General features: G+C 45.4%; 2 protein-coding genes across 2 annotated transcripts in view; both read left to right on the top strand.

The window, feature by feature from the left end:
* The window catches only part of LOC135974464 (maestro heat-like repeat-containing protein family member 1), a 936,803-nt gene that overhangs the window by 403,568 nt on the left and 512,391 nt on the right, over window positions 1-20,844 (top strand). The gene's annotated exons all lie outside the window — the stretch shown is intronic.
* Window positions 1,203-15,011, top strand: LOC135974757 (E3 ubiquitin-protein ligase TRIM11-like). The gene is made up of 5 exons (XM_065563282.1): window positions 1,203-1,353; window positions 6,684-6,911; window positions 7,432-7,454; window positions 7,554-7,657; window positions 12,552-15,011. The coding sequence occupies exons 2-5, from the start codon at window positions 6,708-6,710 to the stop codon at window positions 12,560-12,562; spliced, it is 342 nt and encodes a 113-aa protein (XP_065419354.1). The 5' UTR covers window positions 1,203-1,353; window positions 6,684-6,707; the 3' UTR covers window positions 12,563-15,011.

Consider the following 20,844-nt stretch of genomic DNA (forward strand, 5'->3'; position numbering starts at 1 on the left):
TGCCCCTGATGGTGAGTATTATCATTATTCACGCATATTTTATTTTACATTTGTATTGCTGTATAAAATGACATTTTCAGTAGCAATAGCACAGTTTTAACAGGTATTTCACAGTAATTATTCATGTTTTATTTTCTTAATCCACGTGTGGGGGGGTGTATTTGTTATTGAAAAGACCTGAATCATAAAGCTAAGATGGAGCGTTCATGCGCACTAAGCATTGTTTTCTTTCACACTCTGATATTAATATTAAATAAGCCACAAATGGCTTGAAAGTTATTAATGTTTTTTATCTATAACATGTTAGGCTGCAAGAGTTCCAACATCTGTAACAATTTAATTCATAATTAAAACTAGTGCAATAGCTATTATTATACATCTCACTTTGCCTATTTTGAAAGGGTGAATTTATGGAAATATGTATTGTTTCAGCTTCATTGCACAACAGTGCAGCTATGGTTAAAGGCTTTGTAACAGTTCTATTTTATACATCTCAGCCATTAGGATCGTACCTTTCAGGCATAGATACTTGCTCCAGGCTGCATTTTGGAGATTAAGGAACCTGAACCCAAATGATATTTTTGGTACAGGTTTATTTTAAAGGCTTTATCTGTTTTTAGAGTTTTATAAATGCAAAAAGAAAAGCGAAATGAGTTCATTTCTGTACTCTTCTGTAAAAGGCAAGTTTATTTTAAAAAAAACACGGAGCCCAATTCTCATTTACACCGAGTCCTTTTTATGCAACTCAATCGGCATGGTGCTGATCTTCCTTCTTGCTTCCAGTTGGTAACTAATATTAGAAAGCAATGAAAGTATATGAAACATGTTGCTCTTGTGATGCTGACAGACCAACTCAAATCATAGTAAAAATTCACTTGCGTATGAATATAAAAAAAAAGAGTTATGGGTATCAATATGTATTCAGGCCAATTCACTTGTGCAGATAGAGATCAAAACAGAGATACTAAGTGTATTTTTTATTGCTTGTCTAAATCCTGCTGTTTATTATTACATCACCTTTCCATTATCTATGCCCCAGTAACTAGATAAGCCTAAATTAAAGTGTGTGTTAGTGTTAAGATGAAAAGATGTTTGATGTGGCAACTTCATGAAAACTAATGAAAGATTGTTGTTTGCTGTTATCCTACATGTACACTGCATATACCCCTGTCATTACATTTACACTGTGTATTTACTTGCAGCTAAATAACCCATGAAAAGCAGATGAAGCCTTGGGGAATGCAAATGAAGACGAGGCTAGCCTTAAAGCAAGTGGTTGTTGGTTGGTGTAATGCTCAGAGGTCAAAGATTCATTCCTCACTGATTCAGAAGAAGAAACCCACGGCTCTCTAGGTAAAAGAGCTATAAATATGGATTCAAAAAAAGTATCCAGCATCTCTTAACCATTTTGGATTGCAGTAAGGGGAAATACTGAGCGAGTGGATAGAGATCCCCAGAGTTATTCTGGGTAACCCTGAAAGACTTTTGGAACCCTAGCAGATTACTACATCTCCGCTATCATTTTGGACTCACAAATTTTGTCTCACCTGTTAATGTACTTTACCTGCTTTAACCTCTCAATAACTCAAATTCTTTTTCTTAGCTAATAAGCCCTTAGTTAGTTTACTAGAGAAATTGGCTGCCAGTGTTGTCGTTGGTGGGAGATAGGAAGTATCCATTGACCTGGGGTAAGTGACTGACCCTTTGGTTTGGGAGTAACATAATATGATGTGATATTTGGTATAGCGATGACTATCACAAAGTGCAGTTTGTCTGGGTGGCAAGACAGGCTGGTGAGCCTCAGGGGACTCTCTATGACTCCATGGTAAGACTGGGATAGTGATCCAGGAGTTCACGCTTGTTACTGGTTTGGTGAAATGAACATGGCAGCAGTTAGGAGTGTCTGCTCTGTTTTCTGACAGTCTGACCTGAGATTAGCACTCTCAGTTGTGAGCCACATCAGACAGCGTGACAGCTCTCATTTCTTCCACCCATCAGCAATTGCTGTGGTGGCACAAGGCTGTTAATGGGAAAGGAGCTGCTCCAAGGGCCAATCTCTCTCAGATGGGGTCCAAACTGTGAATAAATGTTACACACACGCCCCGCTGTCAGTGCTGAGGATTTATTTTCTTTCTGCTCATTATTTAAATAGTTAACACCCTGCATCTGGCTGCCAGGGAGCATCAGGGCCTGCGGTAGCTAAATTACAGCTCAGTGGCCAGTTCACATTACACAGCTGCAACCAGGCAGCCAATGTGATGCAATAGCAGTAACACTGAACCCATTTCTCAGCTGCGAGGAGTCTGGTGGCACCTTAAAGACTAACAGATTTATTTGGGCATAAGCTTTCGTGGGTAAAAAAGCCATTTCTTCAGATGCGTGGAGTGAAAATTACAGATACAGGCATAAATATACTGGCCCATGAAGAGAAGGGAGTTACCTTACAAGTGGAGAACCAGTGTTGACAAGGCCAATTCAGTCAGGGTGGATGTGGTCCACTCCCAATAATAGATGAGGAGGTGTCAATACCAAGAGAGGGAAAATTGTTTTTGTGGTGAGCCAGCCACTCCCAGTCCCTATTCAAACCCAAATTAATGATGTTAAGTTTGCAAATGAATTGTAGCTCTGCAGTTTCTCTTTGAAGTCTGTTTTTGACGGTTATTTTGGTTGAAGGATGGCTACTTGTAAATCTGTTATTGAATGTCCAGGGAAATTGAAGTGTTCTCCGACTTGCTTTTGTGTGTTACCATTCCTAATGTCTGATTTGTGTCCACTTATTCTTTTATGTAGAGACTGTTTGGTTTGGCCAATGTACATGGCAGAGGGGCATTGCTGTCACCACCGGGCAAAGGAAAAAGCTGGCACCTATGGCTCTGTGTGCCCCACTCTGTCCTAACTTGGCTCCACAGGCAGGGTGCTGTGATAAACTTCTAATCCTGGTGGAATTCTGCACCACTGGGCACGCACAGAATTTTTTTCCCCACAGAAAATACATTCTGCTCCAGAAGTGCTGCAGTTCCGCCTTTTCCCCACCAGAGAATGCTGTGGTGCCAGAACAGCAAGCTTGAGTTCATGCTGCTGGCTATTCTTGTACCACAGCAGCCTCTGGTGGGAAAAAGTGTAACTGCAGCACTTCTTGTGCAGAAACGTATTTTCTGTAGAAAAAAATTCTGCAGGACACATGAATTTTGTTTGTCTGCAGTGATGAAGAATTCCCTCCGGGAGTAGAAGATGTGGCCAGTTACAGAGGAGTCTGCATCTACTTGCATCCCACTATTCAGATAAAAATGGCCATTTACAAGAGCAGAAATGCTCAGAGCTGGGTGCCTCTGGTTCTGCATCTGAAGCCATATTTAGAGCCCAGCGGAAGTGGGCTGGTTTCCAGAGGACAGAACCGCAGCAGCTCCCACTGCTGCACCTGAAGCAGTTGGAGCTCAGTTCCTCAGACAGTAGGGATTTAGGTGGATAACAATTAACACCCAGGTTTGAATGTGTCCAGCAAAGTGTCCAGCCAGTGCCCTGGAGATGGCTGCCCCTTGGGACAGTTACTGGGGTGGTTCTGAAACCATTGATTATTGCCCCGTGAGAGCGAGTTACTTCCTACATCAGCCAATGATCAGTGTCACTCGGCAGAGTAACTGCAGCCCCAGCGACTGTGAGATGAGGCCCAGCAGGGGCTGCCAGTCACCCACTCAGAGGGGCTGTCATGGGCCTGAGCCAGGTGGGGGGTATCCCCATGGGCGGGAGCAGGGCCGGGAAGTGACAGGCCCCATGAAGGATGTGCTGTCCATGTCTGATGGTGGGAGATGTTAGGGATACGATAACGCTGAGCCACTCGAATTAGCTGTAACTCATCAGCTCCCAGGGGGCAGGAGGGGAAGGAGGCTGCAGGCCCATGACCCTTTGCAGGGTCCAGGCCACAGGCACAAAGCCTGGGGCAGGTGCCAGCAGGGGCTCCTGAGGGAGCTGGATCTTGTCAGGGCTGTACCCAAGTTGTCTGAGTGCCCCATGGCTGCAGCGCTCCCAGGGGCAGGATTGGGGTGGTCTAGCGGATGAGTCAGTGTCCAAAGCCCATTGGCAGATGGGCCCAGGGGTGCTGGAGGCTGTGCTGGGGGCTCAGGTTAGCCGGGCCAGAGGCAGGAGGTGAAAGTTACAGTGCTCAAGCAGCTGCCTCTTCAGACAGACACTGAGCACAGCCCCTCCCCCACCACACAGGGAGCCGGACAGACAGACGGGTTAGAGCCCTGCACAGGGAAGATGGGGGGGGAGGGGGGTCAGCACAAGGCACAGACTGGTGTGGGGAAGGGCTGGTGCTCACGTACTGGGGTTTCAGGGAGGAGGGCTCTGGGGCAGGGAACAGGGGCGGGGGAAGCTGCTGAAGCCCCTGGCCATGTTGGCATCTCAGGGAGAGTAAGAGGGACTTTCCCCAACATCACTGTGGCCCGAGTCTCGCTGGGGGGCAGGCTCCCCCCAGGGTCACCGAGCACCTCTGTGCTGAGCTGCAGGGGAGCTAGAGAGGCTAGTGCAGAGCAGCCAGCCCCTCCCCCAGCCAGGATCAGCACCAGTTCAGCATCGTTCCCACGGCTCCTTTCAGAGGGCAGGTGGGGACACAGCTGGCATCAGCCAACCCGCTGCTCTGTGAGCCTAGAGGGCTCCCTAAAGGCTGCGATCCCAGGGGCACTGGTCACATGGGCATGGGGCACTCTGCCAGGCTGGGTGAGGCCAAAGCCAGCCCTGACAATGCCCTGGGTGCCCAACACCCATGTGAGCCTCAGGATGGCACCCAATGTCCTGAACTTTGCAGCCCTGGGAGCAGGTTGTCAGAGAAGGAGCATCACCCACAACCCGCTGCGACGGCTCCTCTTGGTGTCTGAGGACCCAACACTTGGCACCCAAATCCCGCCATGGACGCCCTGGGAAGCCTCGTGTAAAGCTCTCCTGTTCCCTTGATTTCTGCCCACTCCACTGTGTCCATCCCATGCCACCTGCGATAACATACTTCAGCTTTACAAAGCACCCTAGACAACCTCACTATGGAACTCCCTTATTAATTCTGAACTAAAACAAACCCTTTATGGTACATTTCCCCAAAAAGTAAATATCCTGATGTAAGCAGAGTCAGGATGAGCTCTACCCTGACATCTGGTGGTGAATTATGGCGAGTGTGGAAAAGAACTCCAGGGGCTGATCTGGTTTGCATAGGCACACCCACTCGCCTGGCATGAAACAACAGCAACTCAAAGTGGTTACTTTGGCTGGTGTGGGATCCCCAGTTTCTCTATTATTAGGGCTGGAAGAATAAAGTTTTGTTACCCTGATTCTGTGAATCAAGGCCAGTGGAACTGTTGAATGACAGAAGGACTGAGTGAGTCCTTCACCATTACCTAAGTAGCACTTGCTTGACAAGGGGCATGGGTTACAAAACCCAGTGAATGGAGAGAGGATGTGGACAGGTATTTATACCTGATGGTATGGGCCCTCTTTGAGGGTTTGAAACACCAATTGCACTACCTCCTCTCTCCACTGTTGAATGTCAGAGCTAACTTTGATTCCATTAGGAGTCTAGTTACAGGCTGCTGAGCTGAATTCAAATTCACTTTGGGCCAATGGTGCACTAGCACTGGGGCTCCCCTACTATGAGCTGAAATTGCTAAGAGCTGAAATCACAAAAGAGCTACAGTTACCAAGAGCTGAGATCACTGAGGCTGTGTTAACTAGTGGGGGAGCCTGAAGCTATATTGCTAAGCGGCTGGTGGAGCAGCTAGCAGAGTGGAGCCTCATGGGGATGATTGGAGCGGAGCTGAGCGACTCACAGGTCAGTGAGCAGGGCGGAGCGGCTGGAGAAGCAGCGAGCAGAGCGGAGCCTTGTGGGAGCAGTCCAAGGAACAGCTGAAGTGGAGCAGAGCTGAGCGGCTCACAGGTCGGTGAGCAGAGCAGAGCAGCTGCCAGAGCAGTTCATGGACGGCGGGAGCAGCTCACGGGACAGCTGGTGGAGTGGAGCGGCTCATGGAGAAGGCTGCGGCGGAACCCCACGGAGAGGCAGCCGGTCGGCCTCGGATCACGTAAGGTGTCCCTTAACACCCTGCGTGCCTTCCCCCCCCCCCGCTTGAACTCTGGGGCTGCACTGACCAGGGACAGAGACTTTGGGGGGTTGTTGGACTTTTGGGACTTTGGTGATCCTTGGGTTGCTGGACCCAAGAGACTTTGGGGTTGTTGGACTTTTGGGACTTTGGTGATTCTTGGTTTGCTGGTTTCAAGAACCAAAGGGAAAGGACACAGCCCAATTTGCTGGGGTGGGTTTTTTGCTCATGAAGCCTGTTTGGTTGTTTTTCCAATTTAATGCTCATGTCGTTTACCTCATGTTATTAAACATTTTCTGTTACACTCAGACTCCGTGCTTGCGAGAGGGGAAGTATTGCCTCTTAGAGGCGCCCAGGGGGTGGTATGTAATTGTCCCAGGTCACTGGGTGGGGGCTCGAGCCGGTTTTGCATTGCGTTATTGAAACGGAACCCCTAGATACAGAACCCGGCCCTTGTTGCTGCCAACTTAGATGGGCAGAAGGGTTACACTTACAAATCTGATACTGGTCTAATATCCCCTGCTTCATGGACAGAGGCCTAGCCTGTGTAACGCAGCATCTGGCTCACTTTTCTCTGCGTCTTTCCTATTTTTCTATCTCCAGAGCAAAGTGAAGAATAAGAGCGAGATGATTGCAGGTGAATTTAAGAAACTGCACACACTGCTGAGAGAGGAGGAGCAGCTGCTTCTGCAGAGCCAGGAGGAGAAGGAGAGGAAGACTCTGCAGAGACTACAAGAAAATGTCACCAAACTCTCCCAGCAAAGCTCCTTTCTGCAGGAGCTGATCGCAGAGATAGAGAAGTGTCAGCAACCAGTTTTTGAGCTGCTAAAGGTGAGACGGCATCAAAATTCTCCACCCATCCAGAATTATAACTCGGATCCCTGGGTCTGGATCCCAACAATTAGAGTAAATGTGTTCTGTGGTTTACTGACAAACAGAACATCCGGCTAAGGGCTCCATCAGTTCCAAAAAATCGCAGTTCGTTAGAAGGGAATTCTCCTCATGGAGACCCAGTGAGGCCGTGGGAGATTAAATGGATGATACAAAAATGATACTGGAGTCAGAACAGGGATGGGTTTAGCTCAGAACACTGGACACAACACAGGCGATAAATACAGATACTGATGGGTTGGGTCCCTAGAAGGGAGAACCCTTTAGCTAAATTCCAGTCTCGCCTACATAAATGAAACAAGTGTTAATGCAAAATGGTGTATGAGATTTTACCACAAAACAGTCGTGCCTGGGAGGGTTGATCTATTTTCTAGATGGAAGTTTGATGCCCAGAGTGAGACTCCTTCCGTTTTATGCATATTGTGTTAGTACAGAACATTGATTCTCCTTTTCCTTTCAGGATGTGAAAAGCACATTGAGCAGGTGTGTTTCCCATTTTCATTGCTCTTATATTCTGGGTGGTGGTTCTAGGATGATGTGTGTACAGAGCAGCTGAGTGATGATGGGACGTTTTCTTCATAGGAGTGAGAATGTGAAACTCCAGGAACCAGAAGCAGTTTCTACTGACCTGAAGACTGTGTATAAAATTTCCCTTGACATGAGGGAGGCGCTGAAGAGATTCGAAGGTGAGTGGATTCTACTGGGACATTCAGCTGTGTTGTGCCTGGGGATCTGGTCAGGGCCTGGGACCCCAGGACACGCATGGACCCAGCTGACCAGCTTGGAGCTGTTTGATAGCTGGAGGCTGATGTGCTCAGTGCTGGGCAGTTTGCCTGCTACTTACAGCCACCTGCTGGTACTTGTCCAGGTATCTGACCAGGCCCCGTCACTCTGACATCCTGACCCCTCCATGGCTGAGTTAATGGGTGTCACTGAGCCAGGTGCTGTGAGGCCTGGACTGGGCCCATCGTGCTGGGTGCTGCACAGAGTGGTAACGGAGGACGTGTCTGTGCCTCTCTCCTGGGACATGTGAGGGCTGCGTTATGTGGCCACCGCTCAGCACTGCCCCACCCCCATTAGAAAAGGCTGGCTGAGCTTTCTGAGCTGGAGGAGGGGCTGGTCTGGCTGCTGTGGTCTGACCTGGGCCGTGTGTTACTGGGTAACAAGCTGAATCCTACGGGCCCCTCGTCTGCTCTGAGCACAGCCCAGTGGGAGTTTGGGTCAGTGGTTTGCTGCTCAGTGAGTGAGACTCACTCACAAGAGTGTGACCCTGTCACAAAGGCTGAGCGTGAGCTGCCCCCGTCCAAACCCCTCCCCACAACCCCAGCGCGGAGACCGGGGGCAAATGCAGAAACCTGACCGCGAGGAGGGACAGAAGAAACTAAGGCAGAGGAGATGGGGATTGGGAAGGTTCAGTGAGCTCGGGCTGTGATTTTTGAACTGGCCCTTTCATCCTACCCGCACCGCTCCTCTCTTCCCACCCACCACCCAGCAGGGGGCAGTCGAAGGGGCCAAGCTGGGTGTCTGTCCCAGCTGATGGAGGTTGCACAGTCGGTGTCGGCTGCAGGGCCAGGATCTCAGGGCTCCGGGGAGCAGGAACCCCAGGCTGCGAGGGAAGCAGCTTCCTCTGTGACTGGCTGGAGCCAACACATCCCTGCTCCCCTCCCCGTTCACTGCTCCCAGCCCAGCTTTGTCTGTGCCCACTGGACCCTGAACACGGCTGGGCTCTGGGACATTCCACACCCCTGAGCCTGTCGGGATCCTGAGCCAGTCACTTCAGTGCCTCATTCTAGGGGATCACCAGCCCCTGGGAAGCCTCCTGTCACCCCTCCCCCCCCCCGCCCCCGAAGTCCCTTCTGGTGCCGCTAGGATCTTGGCTATTGTAGATCATGTGTCTGTGTTAGAAATCCATGTTTTATTTTGTAAACACCTTGGGACATGCTTTGGCCCTCTGCCCTGCCTGGATTTTAGCCAAGGGTCCTTCCAGGGATGTTGCTATCATGTGAGATCCAGGATGGGTGCTGTTCTCCCTCTGTGGGGTTAGAGTCGGGCAAGTTGTCAGGATGGTTTGCTCCGGAGGTGAGATCAGAGCTGGGCTTAAAGCCTTCGAGAATGGATTCAGCTATTTAGCCCCAGAGCAGGGACATCCTGGGCTGTGACCATGTCTGAACCCTGCACAAGCCAGGATCAGCTCTAGAACTGGGAGGAGTTTTCGGTCTCTGATTCCATTTAGTTCTTCGTCTCTCAGCCAAGCCTGTCCAAGGAGGTGAGCAGGGAGCACCCACCTGTGGAGTGGATCCCTGTCTGCTAGGGGCTGCAGAGAGACTCAGGAAATCCAGTGAAGGGTCATGGAAACTGCCACTGGAAAATACAGTGATGGGGGCATGACAGAGAGATGACCAAAGAATCCTGGCGCTGGAGGATCAAATGCATCGGAAGCTGGGGAAAATTCCAAAACGGCGAACAGACTAAATTTTTGCTTTCAATTATATATGTAAAGGTATTAATATAGAGACAAGTTTAATAATAGATACATAAATTGTAATTCAGACTCTTTAAGACTTTTTTATTATCAAACATCTAGAGCCTGTCAGATTTCGTTCCAGCAGAATATAACAACCTAAATATAAGTTACAATTTGAACTCCTTAAGGCTTTAGGACATCTAGATTTAGTCAGAAAAAAAGAAGGTGGATTATTTTGACTTTGCATCAGAAATGTTTGCAGGGTTTGGCAACCAAAAACAAATTTATTTCCAGCTAAAAAACTACTGTAAACTGGAAATTGTATGTTGCAAACCAAAGCATATTGGGATTTGCAGATTTCAACAAAACAATACAAAACATCTGAGTATAGGAGATACATTCCCTGAACATCTTTGTTTAGTTGAAAACTTGTTTTCCTACTATTACCAAAAAACCCCCACTAAATTTCCAAACATCTCTAATTTGAAATGGAGCTTTGAACAAGGGTGGGGAACATTAATACTGTTCAATAATACCATTCTTTCGAAACCATTTTTTCTCTTGAAACTGGGTTTGTTTCTGTGTCAAAGGGATAGTTACTGGAAGGTATAACTTGACTAAGCAGCAGAGCTGATAGCCACAGTTTGTTTTCTGCACACTAGCAGCTTTCGGCTCAGAGTTGACCCACCAGTCAAAGCCAGTCTATCTCAGTGATGCCAAAGGATATATAGGAGGTAAATGGGACTAGAACCCATATTTCCAGTCCTTGGAAGTTAACAAGATAGACACAGGACTAGGATTACAAAGGGTTTAAGCACCTAAAGAAGGAGAAAGGTGCCTTGTGGGATTTACAATAGCACCTGAGCAGGTCAGGTACCTAACTCCCACTGAATGTTCATAGGATTTAGCCACCTGGCTCATTTAGGAGCATTGATAAATCCCAGTGGGTGCCTGTCTCCATCTTTTAATCCTGACCCACAGATAACATACAAGTTGGGCTGGAATCAGGCAACCCTGCTGTAGATCCTAGGCTCTGTGTTATGCTGGGGTCAGACTAGAGGGTCAGAATGGCTTTATCACCTTTTGGCTTTAAAACCTTTGTTTCTCTACCCTTGCCTCTGAGTCACTGCTTCTGGGCTGTGCTGGGTTCCAGGGCATGAGTCCTGCTAGCCCTTAGGAAATAGACATGAATAAATCACCTTCCCATCGCATCAGTCTTTTAATGCCAGTGCAGCTCAAAGCCAGCTACACACACAGCTCGTCTGCAGAGAGCAACAGGTTTGAGTCTAGTTCAATAGCACAATGAGGGGTGAAAGGATTCTCAGATACCTGTGCTATTAGCTTCTAGATTCTGGTCTATAGATAGATATTGACCAAAACATCCTAGTGCTGTATGACACTGGATTTTTTCCCAACAGAAGACACATTCAAAGACTAGTACAGGAAGTTTGCTATTTCAATTAAATATGTTGGGGGATCAACATACAGGGGAAAATTAGCATGATAAATATGAATTACAATACAAACTGCTTAAGAAGTTTACTATCAGTTTCATCAAATACCAACTGCTGATTGGAATTTTTCCTCCCATCAGGAATTTTTTTATTTTTCACTGAAAACCTTATATCCATTTTCCCCCAGTTATTGGCAAATGAAAATTTTCAGCTAAAAACTGATTTTTTTAAATCTCAAAACCAAAACAGTTTTTTATTTAAGTTTTAAGATTTTTTTACAAAACAATCCCAAAATCTTTGAGAACAGCAGACAGATTCTGAGATTTGTTGTTGTTCAGCTGAAAAACCAATCTCCGTTAAAAAGAACACAGCTGAAAATTTACAACCAGCCTTAAACTTTAAATGAATTGGGGAACATTAATATTGCCTGATAAGAGCCTGATTTGAAACCCATTTATTCTATTACATCTGTATGATTTCTCTTTCAAAGGGATAGTTGTGAGGTGGTAACAACTGAATAAACAGTAAAGTTGGCAGCGCACAGGATATTTTATAGAGAAGAGCCCCTTTAAACCCTGGGTTAGAGTTGAACCAAGCAGCCAAAGCCTGTCTAGCCTGCCACCATTCAAGGACATACAGGATCTCACAGGGAGTAGAACCCAGACCTCCTGGCCTAGCTCCAAACTGCAGCTGGCTGAGTATAAATGGTGTAAATGGGTGTGCAGAAGAGAAACAGAGTAAGACATGGGGCTACATTTCCAAAGGTATTTAGGTGCCTGGTGAGCTTTTCAGAAGCACCTAGGAGCTCACAACTCATTGATTCCAAGGGGTGTTGGGGCCCTGATGCTGTTGAGAATCCCACTAGGTGCCTCAATACCTTTAAAAATTTGCCCCAGAGCTCCTCTCCGAAAGCCCTTACAGTCCTAGTAGACACGGCAGAGAAGGGGCGGGGGTTTGAAACAGAGGCAGAAAGAGGGTAAATGACGGGTCCAAGGTCACAGAGCAGGTCACTGGCAGAGACAAGAACAGAGCCCAGGTGTCCTGACAGCCAGTGCACCACATAGCAGAGAGTAAATGATACAACGTTTACTACCAGTCCATTGTTAGATGCAGGCAGAAGTGCTGCTGGGAGTTGGTGCCATAAATCAATTTGGGAGCAGGGAGTCGGCCATCTAGGCATAGAGCTTGGGGTAGAAAAATTACAGATGAGCTGCTATTCACGATTGTGGTTGAGTCTACATCATATTGCCCTGCAAAGGGGGAATCCAGCTGTTAGAATTTTAGTTTCAGTTTTATACCCAAGTTTTGAACTTGTTGATGGTCACAATAGAGGGACCTTCTTTACAAGAATTGTTGGATTTGGAGTGTGCTTTGTTCCATCCTTCTTATTGCATTTTATCAAGCCACCCCATGGGCAAAATCCTCAAATGGGATAAAGTGATGAACCTCCATTGACTTTAAAGGAGCTGACCCAATTTACAGTAGTGTGGTAATGTGACTTATTGATTGTCAGAGGCAAGGAGCACTAACACCTACTCATTGTAAGTGATGAGTTCTGTGCACCTTTGACGTTCATATAATGAGATATTAGGTAAAGGGGGATCAGGGACATTCCCTCTGTCGCTCTCATCCTGACCATTATCCTTCTCATTCCCTCCACAGCCATCACATGATGTATTGAGGAAGAAAATGTCCAACCAAACTGTCGTCACCAAATTCCTTCTCCTGGGATTCTCTGATATTCCGGAACTGCAGATTTTACACTTTGTGGTGTTTCTAGTGCTTTACCTGATATCCCTGCTGCAAAACTTTCTGATCATCACAGCCATAGCCCTTGACCACCACCTTCACACCCCCATGTACTTCTTCCTGATGAATCTGTCCATCCTAGACCTCGGCTCCATCTCTGTCACCATCCCCAAATCCATGGCCAATTCCCTAATGAACACCAGATCAATTTCGTATTCTTGATGCATCGCTCATATTTTTCTCATCATCTTCTTTGTTTCAGCAGATTTTGCCATACTGACCGTCATGGCGTATGACCGATACGTCGCCATCTGCCAATCACTGCACTATGAGACTATAATAAACAGGAGAGCTTGTGTCCAAATGGCAGCCAGTGCCTGGATCAGTGGTATTCTCTACTCTGCACTGCACACCAGGAACACATTTACAATATCTTTCTGTGGAGGAAACATGGTGGATCAGTTCTTCTGTGAAATCCCCCAGCTACTCAAGCTCGCCTGCTCTGACTCATACCTCATTGAAGTCGGGTTTCTCATCTTTAGTATGTGCTTAGCCTCAAGCTGCTTTGTTTTCATAATTGTGTCATATGTTCAGATCTTCAAAGCAGTGCTGAGAATACCCTCTAAGCAGGGCTGGCGTAAAGCCTTCTCTATCTGCCTCCCTCACCTCTTTGTGGTCTCGTTGTTCCTCTGTACTTCTGCCTTTGCCTACCTGAAACCCACCTTCAGCTGAACATCCGGTCTGGATCTCATGGTGGCTCTTCTCTATTCTGTGTTGCACCAATGATGAATCCGATCATCTACAGCATGAGAAAGAAAAAGATCAAAGATGCTCAGAGTAAATGGATAGGTTGGAGGTTAATCACTAAGAACAAAATGTCCATATTTCTCCTTTGATAGCAATTTCATTCTGTTTCTATATAAATATAATCACTGATGACATTATTGCCTCCATGAGAAAATACTGTGCAGTCAGTTTATGCAGAACTGGGTATTTCCACTAGTAAAAATACAGATAAACATGACTCAAGAATAAAAGGAGTTTCTATATGTTTACACAGCAATGTAAATAAGATCGTAATCTATCTATCGTGTACTACCACCACTTACCATAGTATCTGAGACCATCGCCTATAAAATCAGTAGCCATAGCAAAGTCTGTAGTGAGGTCTCTAGCTTGTCTTATATTTTGGGATAAAATCTCAGATTGAGGTATCAATGCATTTGTTCTTTGTGTTTTTGGTTTGTTTGTTTGGTTATTTGTGTGTTTGTCACATTTTTAGCTGATTTTTGCTCAACTGGTTGGTTGGTGGTTTGGTTTGTTTCTTTGTTTTAGGAGGTTTTGAAGGTGGAAAAGCCTGAGGAGATTGAGTGTTTGGTAAGATAGGATTTTTAATGTTTGTCCTCTCTTGTGAGTGTCATATGTCACCTCTTTGATTGGGTTTTCTGAGCGAACTGAATGATGGCAAAGATATGCACACAATGATAAAAGAGTGCAAAAGAGGTTTCTGGATGGCTAAGTTCCTGCTGAAATGATTACGTGTATACTGTTGGGAGATTATTGTATTATTAATGATGTTAGGCATCTTTTTATTATTTTAACCTATATGAATATGTAAAAACTGTCATTCTTGCTATGGTGGAAAAGCTGTTTGAAAGAAAAACTTTTTCCAGACTTTCCTAAAGAAAATCTGACTCAGAATTATAAGGCCACATCAGGATTCCATGGAAGTGACTGGGGTTTAGCCCCTTACTTCAAGGAGATCAAGATTAGGCCAATAGCTTATATACACAAGGATCCAGATTTGGCTGACAGCACCCCGGAGAAAGCTAGCATGACAGAGATGTAAGGGTCAGATTTCCCAACACAGCTAGACCAGCACCAATGCAGTTTAATACTGATTAGGTTCTGGCCCAAGGTCTCTGGGCTACTCTCAGTAGTGACATGAACAATGGTGTAAGTTTCTTGTCTGGGGTCATTTTGTTCTAACTCTGTGTAAGTGCACTGCTCTGGTATTCCATACGCCATCCTGTGTGGATCTACTCACATCTAAGCTGAGAGATGATCTCAGAAGTTGGCTAGTTATTAGTATTAGAATATCATCTTTGTGCATGGTTGTGTACACTACATATATGACAGACAAAGGCAGAGTATGTGATTAAATAGACAGACAGACAGGACCATTCCTTGTCTTAACACACAACTTCATTGAGTCATAATGATAGATTTCTATTTGATTGTGAATTATATTAGCTAGCTAGATAATGAATAATCTATGGAAATTATTGTTCTTCTTTTCCTATTAATGATTGTCTATGTCCAGACCATGATTTTCTTATAAGCACTCCTTATTAAACCATTATTTAACAATGATTGTTTTATGACTATATCTTACTCCATCGCTCATTTACAAACAGCTCATCAAAAGTACTCGGTGCCAGACTCTGACACTGTCTCCATTTCTCTCCTTTCCCAGTCAACTAAAGCCTTACAATTGGTGCATTGCAATTACTCTCCCCTTCTGGCTTCTTTCAGTAATTAGGATTCTGGGACCTGAGGTGTCAGTGACTTTCGGCACCACTTCGATGAATGGAGTAGAGAGAGAGAGCAACATTGACAAGGACTTGCACAGAGAAAGGATGCAGTGTCACTGTCCATGTCATCAGTGTTAGGGGTATTCTGATGTGAGATGCCCACAGTCACTCCAGTTGAAGCTGTTCCACTCTGGAAAAATAATTAGAGTTATTGGAGCAGGGGAACTGGACACTGGGTCTCCCAGGTGAGTGCGCTGACCACTAGGCTATAGGGTAATTCTCATGTTCTCTCTCTCTCTTCCTCTCCGACCCAAAGAATCTTAATTATTTAATCCAAAGTTGAACAGCTTGAACGGATTGAGGGAGCCCCACATCGGAATATCCCACAGCCCAGTGATTAGGACACTGGGTGGGAGATCCCCTTCAAATCCCTTCTCCTCCTCGGGCAGAAGGGGGACTTGTATTGGGGTTGTTCCCCATGCCAGGTAAGTACCCTAACCACTGGGCTAAATGTTAAACAGGAGGGCCCTCTCCTTGTCACAGAAAACACCATAGGTGCCTGACTCAAGGAGTTATGGATCACAAACAGGGATAGGCACCACCCACCAGCTCGACGTAGGCAACAATCTTTGTGAGGGGGAGGGGCTTAGCACACACCCATCTTGTCATCATCTCCCATTGGTTAGGTTAGGCGCCTCCACACCGCATGCTGGCAACTGTGGATCCCATTAGGTGTTTACCTCTCCCCATTCACTGAACAGGGAGCCTGGGCACTGAACACCGGCTTTGTGACTCATGGTGATTTTCTAAGTGCCTAAAAGTTACATGCTGCAATGCTCAGCGTTAGAATACCGAAAGGCAAGATTTTAAAAGGTGTCCAGGTGGGATTTTCAAAAGCATTTAGGTACCTAAATCTGATTGAAATCAAAAGATGTTTTGAAAGTCCCACTTCATGCGTAAATACCTTAAAAAATCAGGGCCTAATTCCTTCTGTGAATCTAGCCTGGAGTGTCTGATATCCCCTAAAGAGGCTTTAACAATATCATCCCAGAAGACTGGAGACAGATCCAAAAACACTCTTTTTGAGCCCTTCCTGACACTGAAGGGCTTTGTAAACTGCAGCCATATCTAGAAATAGGTTCTACAGATGGCCCTCTCTCTTTAACGTGAGCTGAACACAGACCCCAGGACCAAACATTCATGAGTTTGAGGTTTTAAAATTATAGGACCGCTCCCATCTCACCTCTAGATCATGCAGAACAATCTGGTCCCAGCAGGATATAAGTAAAAGGCTGTTGTTCATTGGATATCTGACAGTCAGTGGTAGGTGGACAGCTTTGAAAATAAGGCGGCTTTGAAAATGCCAGCTGAGGGCTTGGTCAAGTGGAAAATTATCTATTGTCAGATTTTACAAATGGCCCCTCTCTTCATCCTTGGCCAAACAGAACCATCCATCCCTGACTTTTGCAGTGATCAACATCCAGCCTTGCATTCAACACTGCCTAGGAGTGCACAGGGACCATTCCCCCGCCAGGCCGCTGGTGACTATGTTGGCATAAGCCTGAAAGTTTCTGTCTTGTGATAGCTTCATAGTGGCCTTAAGAAATGGGTTGGGGATCTTTGTGCACTTCCTAGAAGACATGTCCCCACTGAGCTTTTTAGTTTATTGCTGTCCGTAGTAAGAGAAATATTAATGTAATGGCTGAGACAGCAAGAAAGAAAGAAAGAGAAAAAGATTCTGGGCCATTCATCTCAACAGAAGTTGAAGATCAGATACTTGAAAACTGTGCAACACAGAATTCCTCCAAGGTTCTATCCCTAGTGGGATTGAACCATTCTCCGTCAAGTTACTCTTGTAATTAAACCCATGGGGCAAAGAGCTAAGAAAGTGCGGACTGGTTCAGAACTTTGAATCAGCTTCAGATCAGATTGGCAGGCAAAAAATATGGATTTACAGCTGTGTAATGGGCTAAATCCCCAGCTGATTTAAATTGCCACCGACGACAGAAATCAAAGGCCCAGATTCCCAGTTAACGTAAATAGTTCAAATTACCATGAATTCAATGAAAATGTAACAATTTACACAAGCTTATGACCTGGCCCTTAGTTTTAAATCTTCACCTCTGGGTACCTCTTGGTGACTGACTTCAAGCAGACAGGGCAACCTGAGCTGTAGGCTCCTCTAGCGGATGCATTCCATGAGCTGCTGATACAATGCAGGAGGGAAAAAACATCTCTGCTCACCCAGAAGTGATTATGTGGTGTTAATGAAGGAACAGGCTATTCCAGGCCAGCTGAGATTCTGGTGCCACTAGGCTCTTAGCTATTGTAGATCATGTGTCTGTGTTAGAAATCCCTGTTTTATTTTGCAAGCACCTTGGGACATGCTTTGGGCTTCTTCCCTGCCTTGTTTTTTAGCCAACGGTCCTTCCAGGGATGCTGCCATCATGTGAGATCCAGTGCCGGTGCTGTTCTCCCTCTGTAAGGTTAGAGTTGGGCAGGTTGTCAGGGTGGTTTGCTCCAGAGATGAGATCAGAGCTGAGCTTAAAGCCTTGGAGACTGGATTCAAATATTTAGCCTCAGAGCAGGGACATCCTGGGCTGTGACCATGGCTGAACCCTGCACAAGCCAGGAGCTGGGAGGAGTTTTCAGTCTCTGATCCCATTTAGTCCTTCATCTCTCAGCCAAGTCTGTCCAAAGAAGTGAGCAGGGAGCACTCATCTGTGGAGTGGATCCCTGTCTGTAAGGGACTGCAGAGAGACTCAGGAAATCCAGCGAAGTGACATGGAAACTGCCACTGGATAATACAGTGATGGGGGCATGAGAGAGAGATGAACAAAGAATCCTGGAGCTGGAGGATCAATTTTTGCTTTCAATTATATATGTGAAGGTATTAATATAGAGACCAATTTAACAATAGATATATGAATTGTAATTCAAACATCTAGAGCCTGTCCGATTTCTTTCCAGCAGAATATAAGAACCTAAATATAAGTTACAATTTGAACTCTTTAAGGATTTAACTCTGTCTAGTCAGACATCTAGATCCAGTCAGAAAAAAAGAAGGTGGATAATTTTGACTTTGCATCAGAAATATTTGCAGGGTTTGGCAACTATAAACTAATTTATTTTCTGCTAAAAACTACTGTAAACTGGAAATTATACATTGCAAACCAAAGAATATTGGGATTTGCAGATTTCAACCAAACCAAACCAAACCAAACCAAACCAAACATCTCAGTATAGAAGATACTTTCCCTGAACATCTTTGTTTAGTTCAAAAATTCATTTTCCTACTACTACAAAAAATATATATCTAAATTTCCAAACATCTCTAATTTGAAATGGAGCTTTAAACATGTGGGGAACACTAATCCTGTTGAATAATACCATCATTTCAAAACCATTTTTTCTTGTGAAACTGGGTTTGTTTCTGTGTCAAAGGGATAGTTCATGGAAGGTAAAAATTGAATAAGCAGCAGAGCTGATAAACTGTGGCTATGTTTTATGCACACTAGCACCGCTAGACTCAGAGTTGAACCACCAGTTAAAGGCAGTCTATCTCAGTGTTGCCAAAGGACATATTGGAGGTACATGGGACTAGAACCCATATTTCCAGGCCTTAGAAGTTAACAAGATAGACACAGGACCAGGATTACAAAGGGTTTAAGCACCTAAAGAAGGAGAAAGCAGCCTTTGGGGAGTTACAATAGCATCTGAGCAGGTCAGGTGCCTAACTCTCACTGAATGTTCATAGGATTTAGTCACCTGGCTCACTTAGGAGTATTGATAAATCCCAGTAGGTGCCTGTCTCCATCTTTTAATTCTGGCCCACGGATAACATAGAAGCTTGGCTGGAATCAGGTACCCTTGTGGAGATTGTACGCCCTGTGTTACGCTGGGGTCAGAGTAGAGGATCAAAATGGCCCTTCTGGCTTTATCAACTTTGTTTCTGTGCCCTTGCCTCTGGGTCTCTGCTTCTGAGCTGTGCAGGGCTCCAGGGCATGAGTCCTTCTAGCCCTTAGGAAATAGACATGAATAAATCACCTTCCCACAGCATCAGTCCTTTAATGCCAGTGCAGCTCAAAAACAGCTACACACAGCTCGTCTGCAGAGAGCAACAGGTTTGAATCTAGTTCAATTGCAGAATGAGTGGTGAAAGAATTCTCGGATACCTGTGCCATTAGCTTCTAGATTCTGGTCTTTAGACAGATATTGACCAAAACATCCTAGTACTGAATGACTGAATGTGTCTTCTATTGGGAAAAAATCCATAAAGACAAGTACAGAAAGTTTGCTATTTCAATTAAATGTGTTATGGGATCAACATACAGGGGAAAATTAAGATGATAAATATGAATTACAAAATGAACTGCTTAAGACCTTTACTATCAGTTTAATCAAATACCTACTGCTGATTGGTTTCAGAGTAGCAGCCGTGTTAGTCTGTATCCGCAAAAAGAAGAACAGGAGTACTTGTGGCACCTTAGAGACTAACAAATTTATTAGAGCGTAAGCTTTCGTGGACTACAGCCCATCCGAAGAAGTGGGCTGTAGTCCACGAAAGCTTATGCTCTAATAAATTTGTTAGTCTCTAAGGTGCCACAAGTACTCCTGTTCTTCTTTCTACTGCTGATTGGAATTTTTCGTCCCATGAGGAACATTTTTACTTTTCACTGAAAACCCTAAATCCATTTCCCCCCCGAGATTTTGGCAAATGAAAACTTTCAGCTGAAAACTGATTTTTTTTTATTTCAGTCCTTACAGTCCTAGTAGACACGGCAGAGAAGCGGGGAGGGGGGTGGGGGGGGGGGTTGAAACAGAGGCAGAAAGAGGGGAAATGACTGGCCCAAGGTCACAGAGCAGATCACTGGCAGAAACAAGTACAGAACCCAGGTGTCCTGACAGCCCCTGCACCACACTGCACAGAGTAAACAATACAACATAATGATGACAGACTGATGCTACTAGCCCATTGTTACATGCAGGCAGAAGTGCAGCTCTGGGATTTTGTGCCATAAATCAAATTGGAAGCAGGCAACTGGCCATCTAAGCACAGGACTTGGGGTAGAAACATTACAGAGGAGCTGCCACTTATGATTCTGGGTTAGTCTATGTCATATTGCCCTGCAAAGTGGGAATAAGGCTGTGTTAGCATTTTAGTTTATGAGTTTCATTCTCAAGTTGTGAGCTTGGTGATGGTCGCAATGGAGGGACCTTCTTTGCAAGAATTGTTGGATTTGGAGTGTGCTTTGTTCCACCCTTTGTACTGCATTTTATCAAGCCACACCATGGGCAAAATCCTCAGATGGGATAAAGTGATGAAGCTCCATTGACTTTAAAGCAGGTGACACAATTTACACTACTGTGATAACAGAACTCACTGATTGTCAAAGGCGGGGAGCAATAACAACACCTTGTCATTGTAAGTGATGAGTTCTGTGCACCTTTGATATTCATATAATGAGATATTAGAATCATACAATATCAGGGTTGGAAGGGACCTCAGGAGGTCATCTAGTCCAACCCCCTGCTCAAAGCAGGACCAATGCCCAGACAGATTTTTGCCCTGATCCCTAAATGGCCCTCTCAAGGATTGAACTCACAACCCTGGGTTCAGCTCAAACCACTGAGCTATCCGTCCTCCCCCTGGGAAAGGGGAATCAGGGACA

The sequence above is a fragment of the Chrysemys picta genome, chromosome 12, assembly GCF_011386835.1.
Source record: "Chrysemys picta bellii isolate R12L10 chromosome 12, ASM1138683v2, whole genome shotgun sequence".
Lineage (NCBI taxonomy): Eukaryota > Metazoa > Chordata > Testudines > Emydidae > Chrysemys > Chrysemys picta.

Coding starts and splice junctions, on each gene's coding strand:
- LOC135974757 (XM_065563282.1), top strand. CDS start 6,708: ATGATTGCAGGTGAATTTAAGAAACTGCACACACTGCTGAGAGAGGAG. Junction 6,912..7,431: donor CAGTTTTTGAGCTGCTAAAG/GTGAGACGGCAT, acceptor TTTTCCTTTCAG/GATGTGAAAAGCACATTGAG. Junction 7,455..7,553: donor GTGAAAAGCACATTGAGCAG/GTGTGTTTCCCA, acceptor TTTTCTTCATAG/GAGTGAGAATGTGAAACTCC.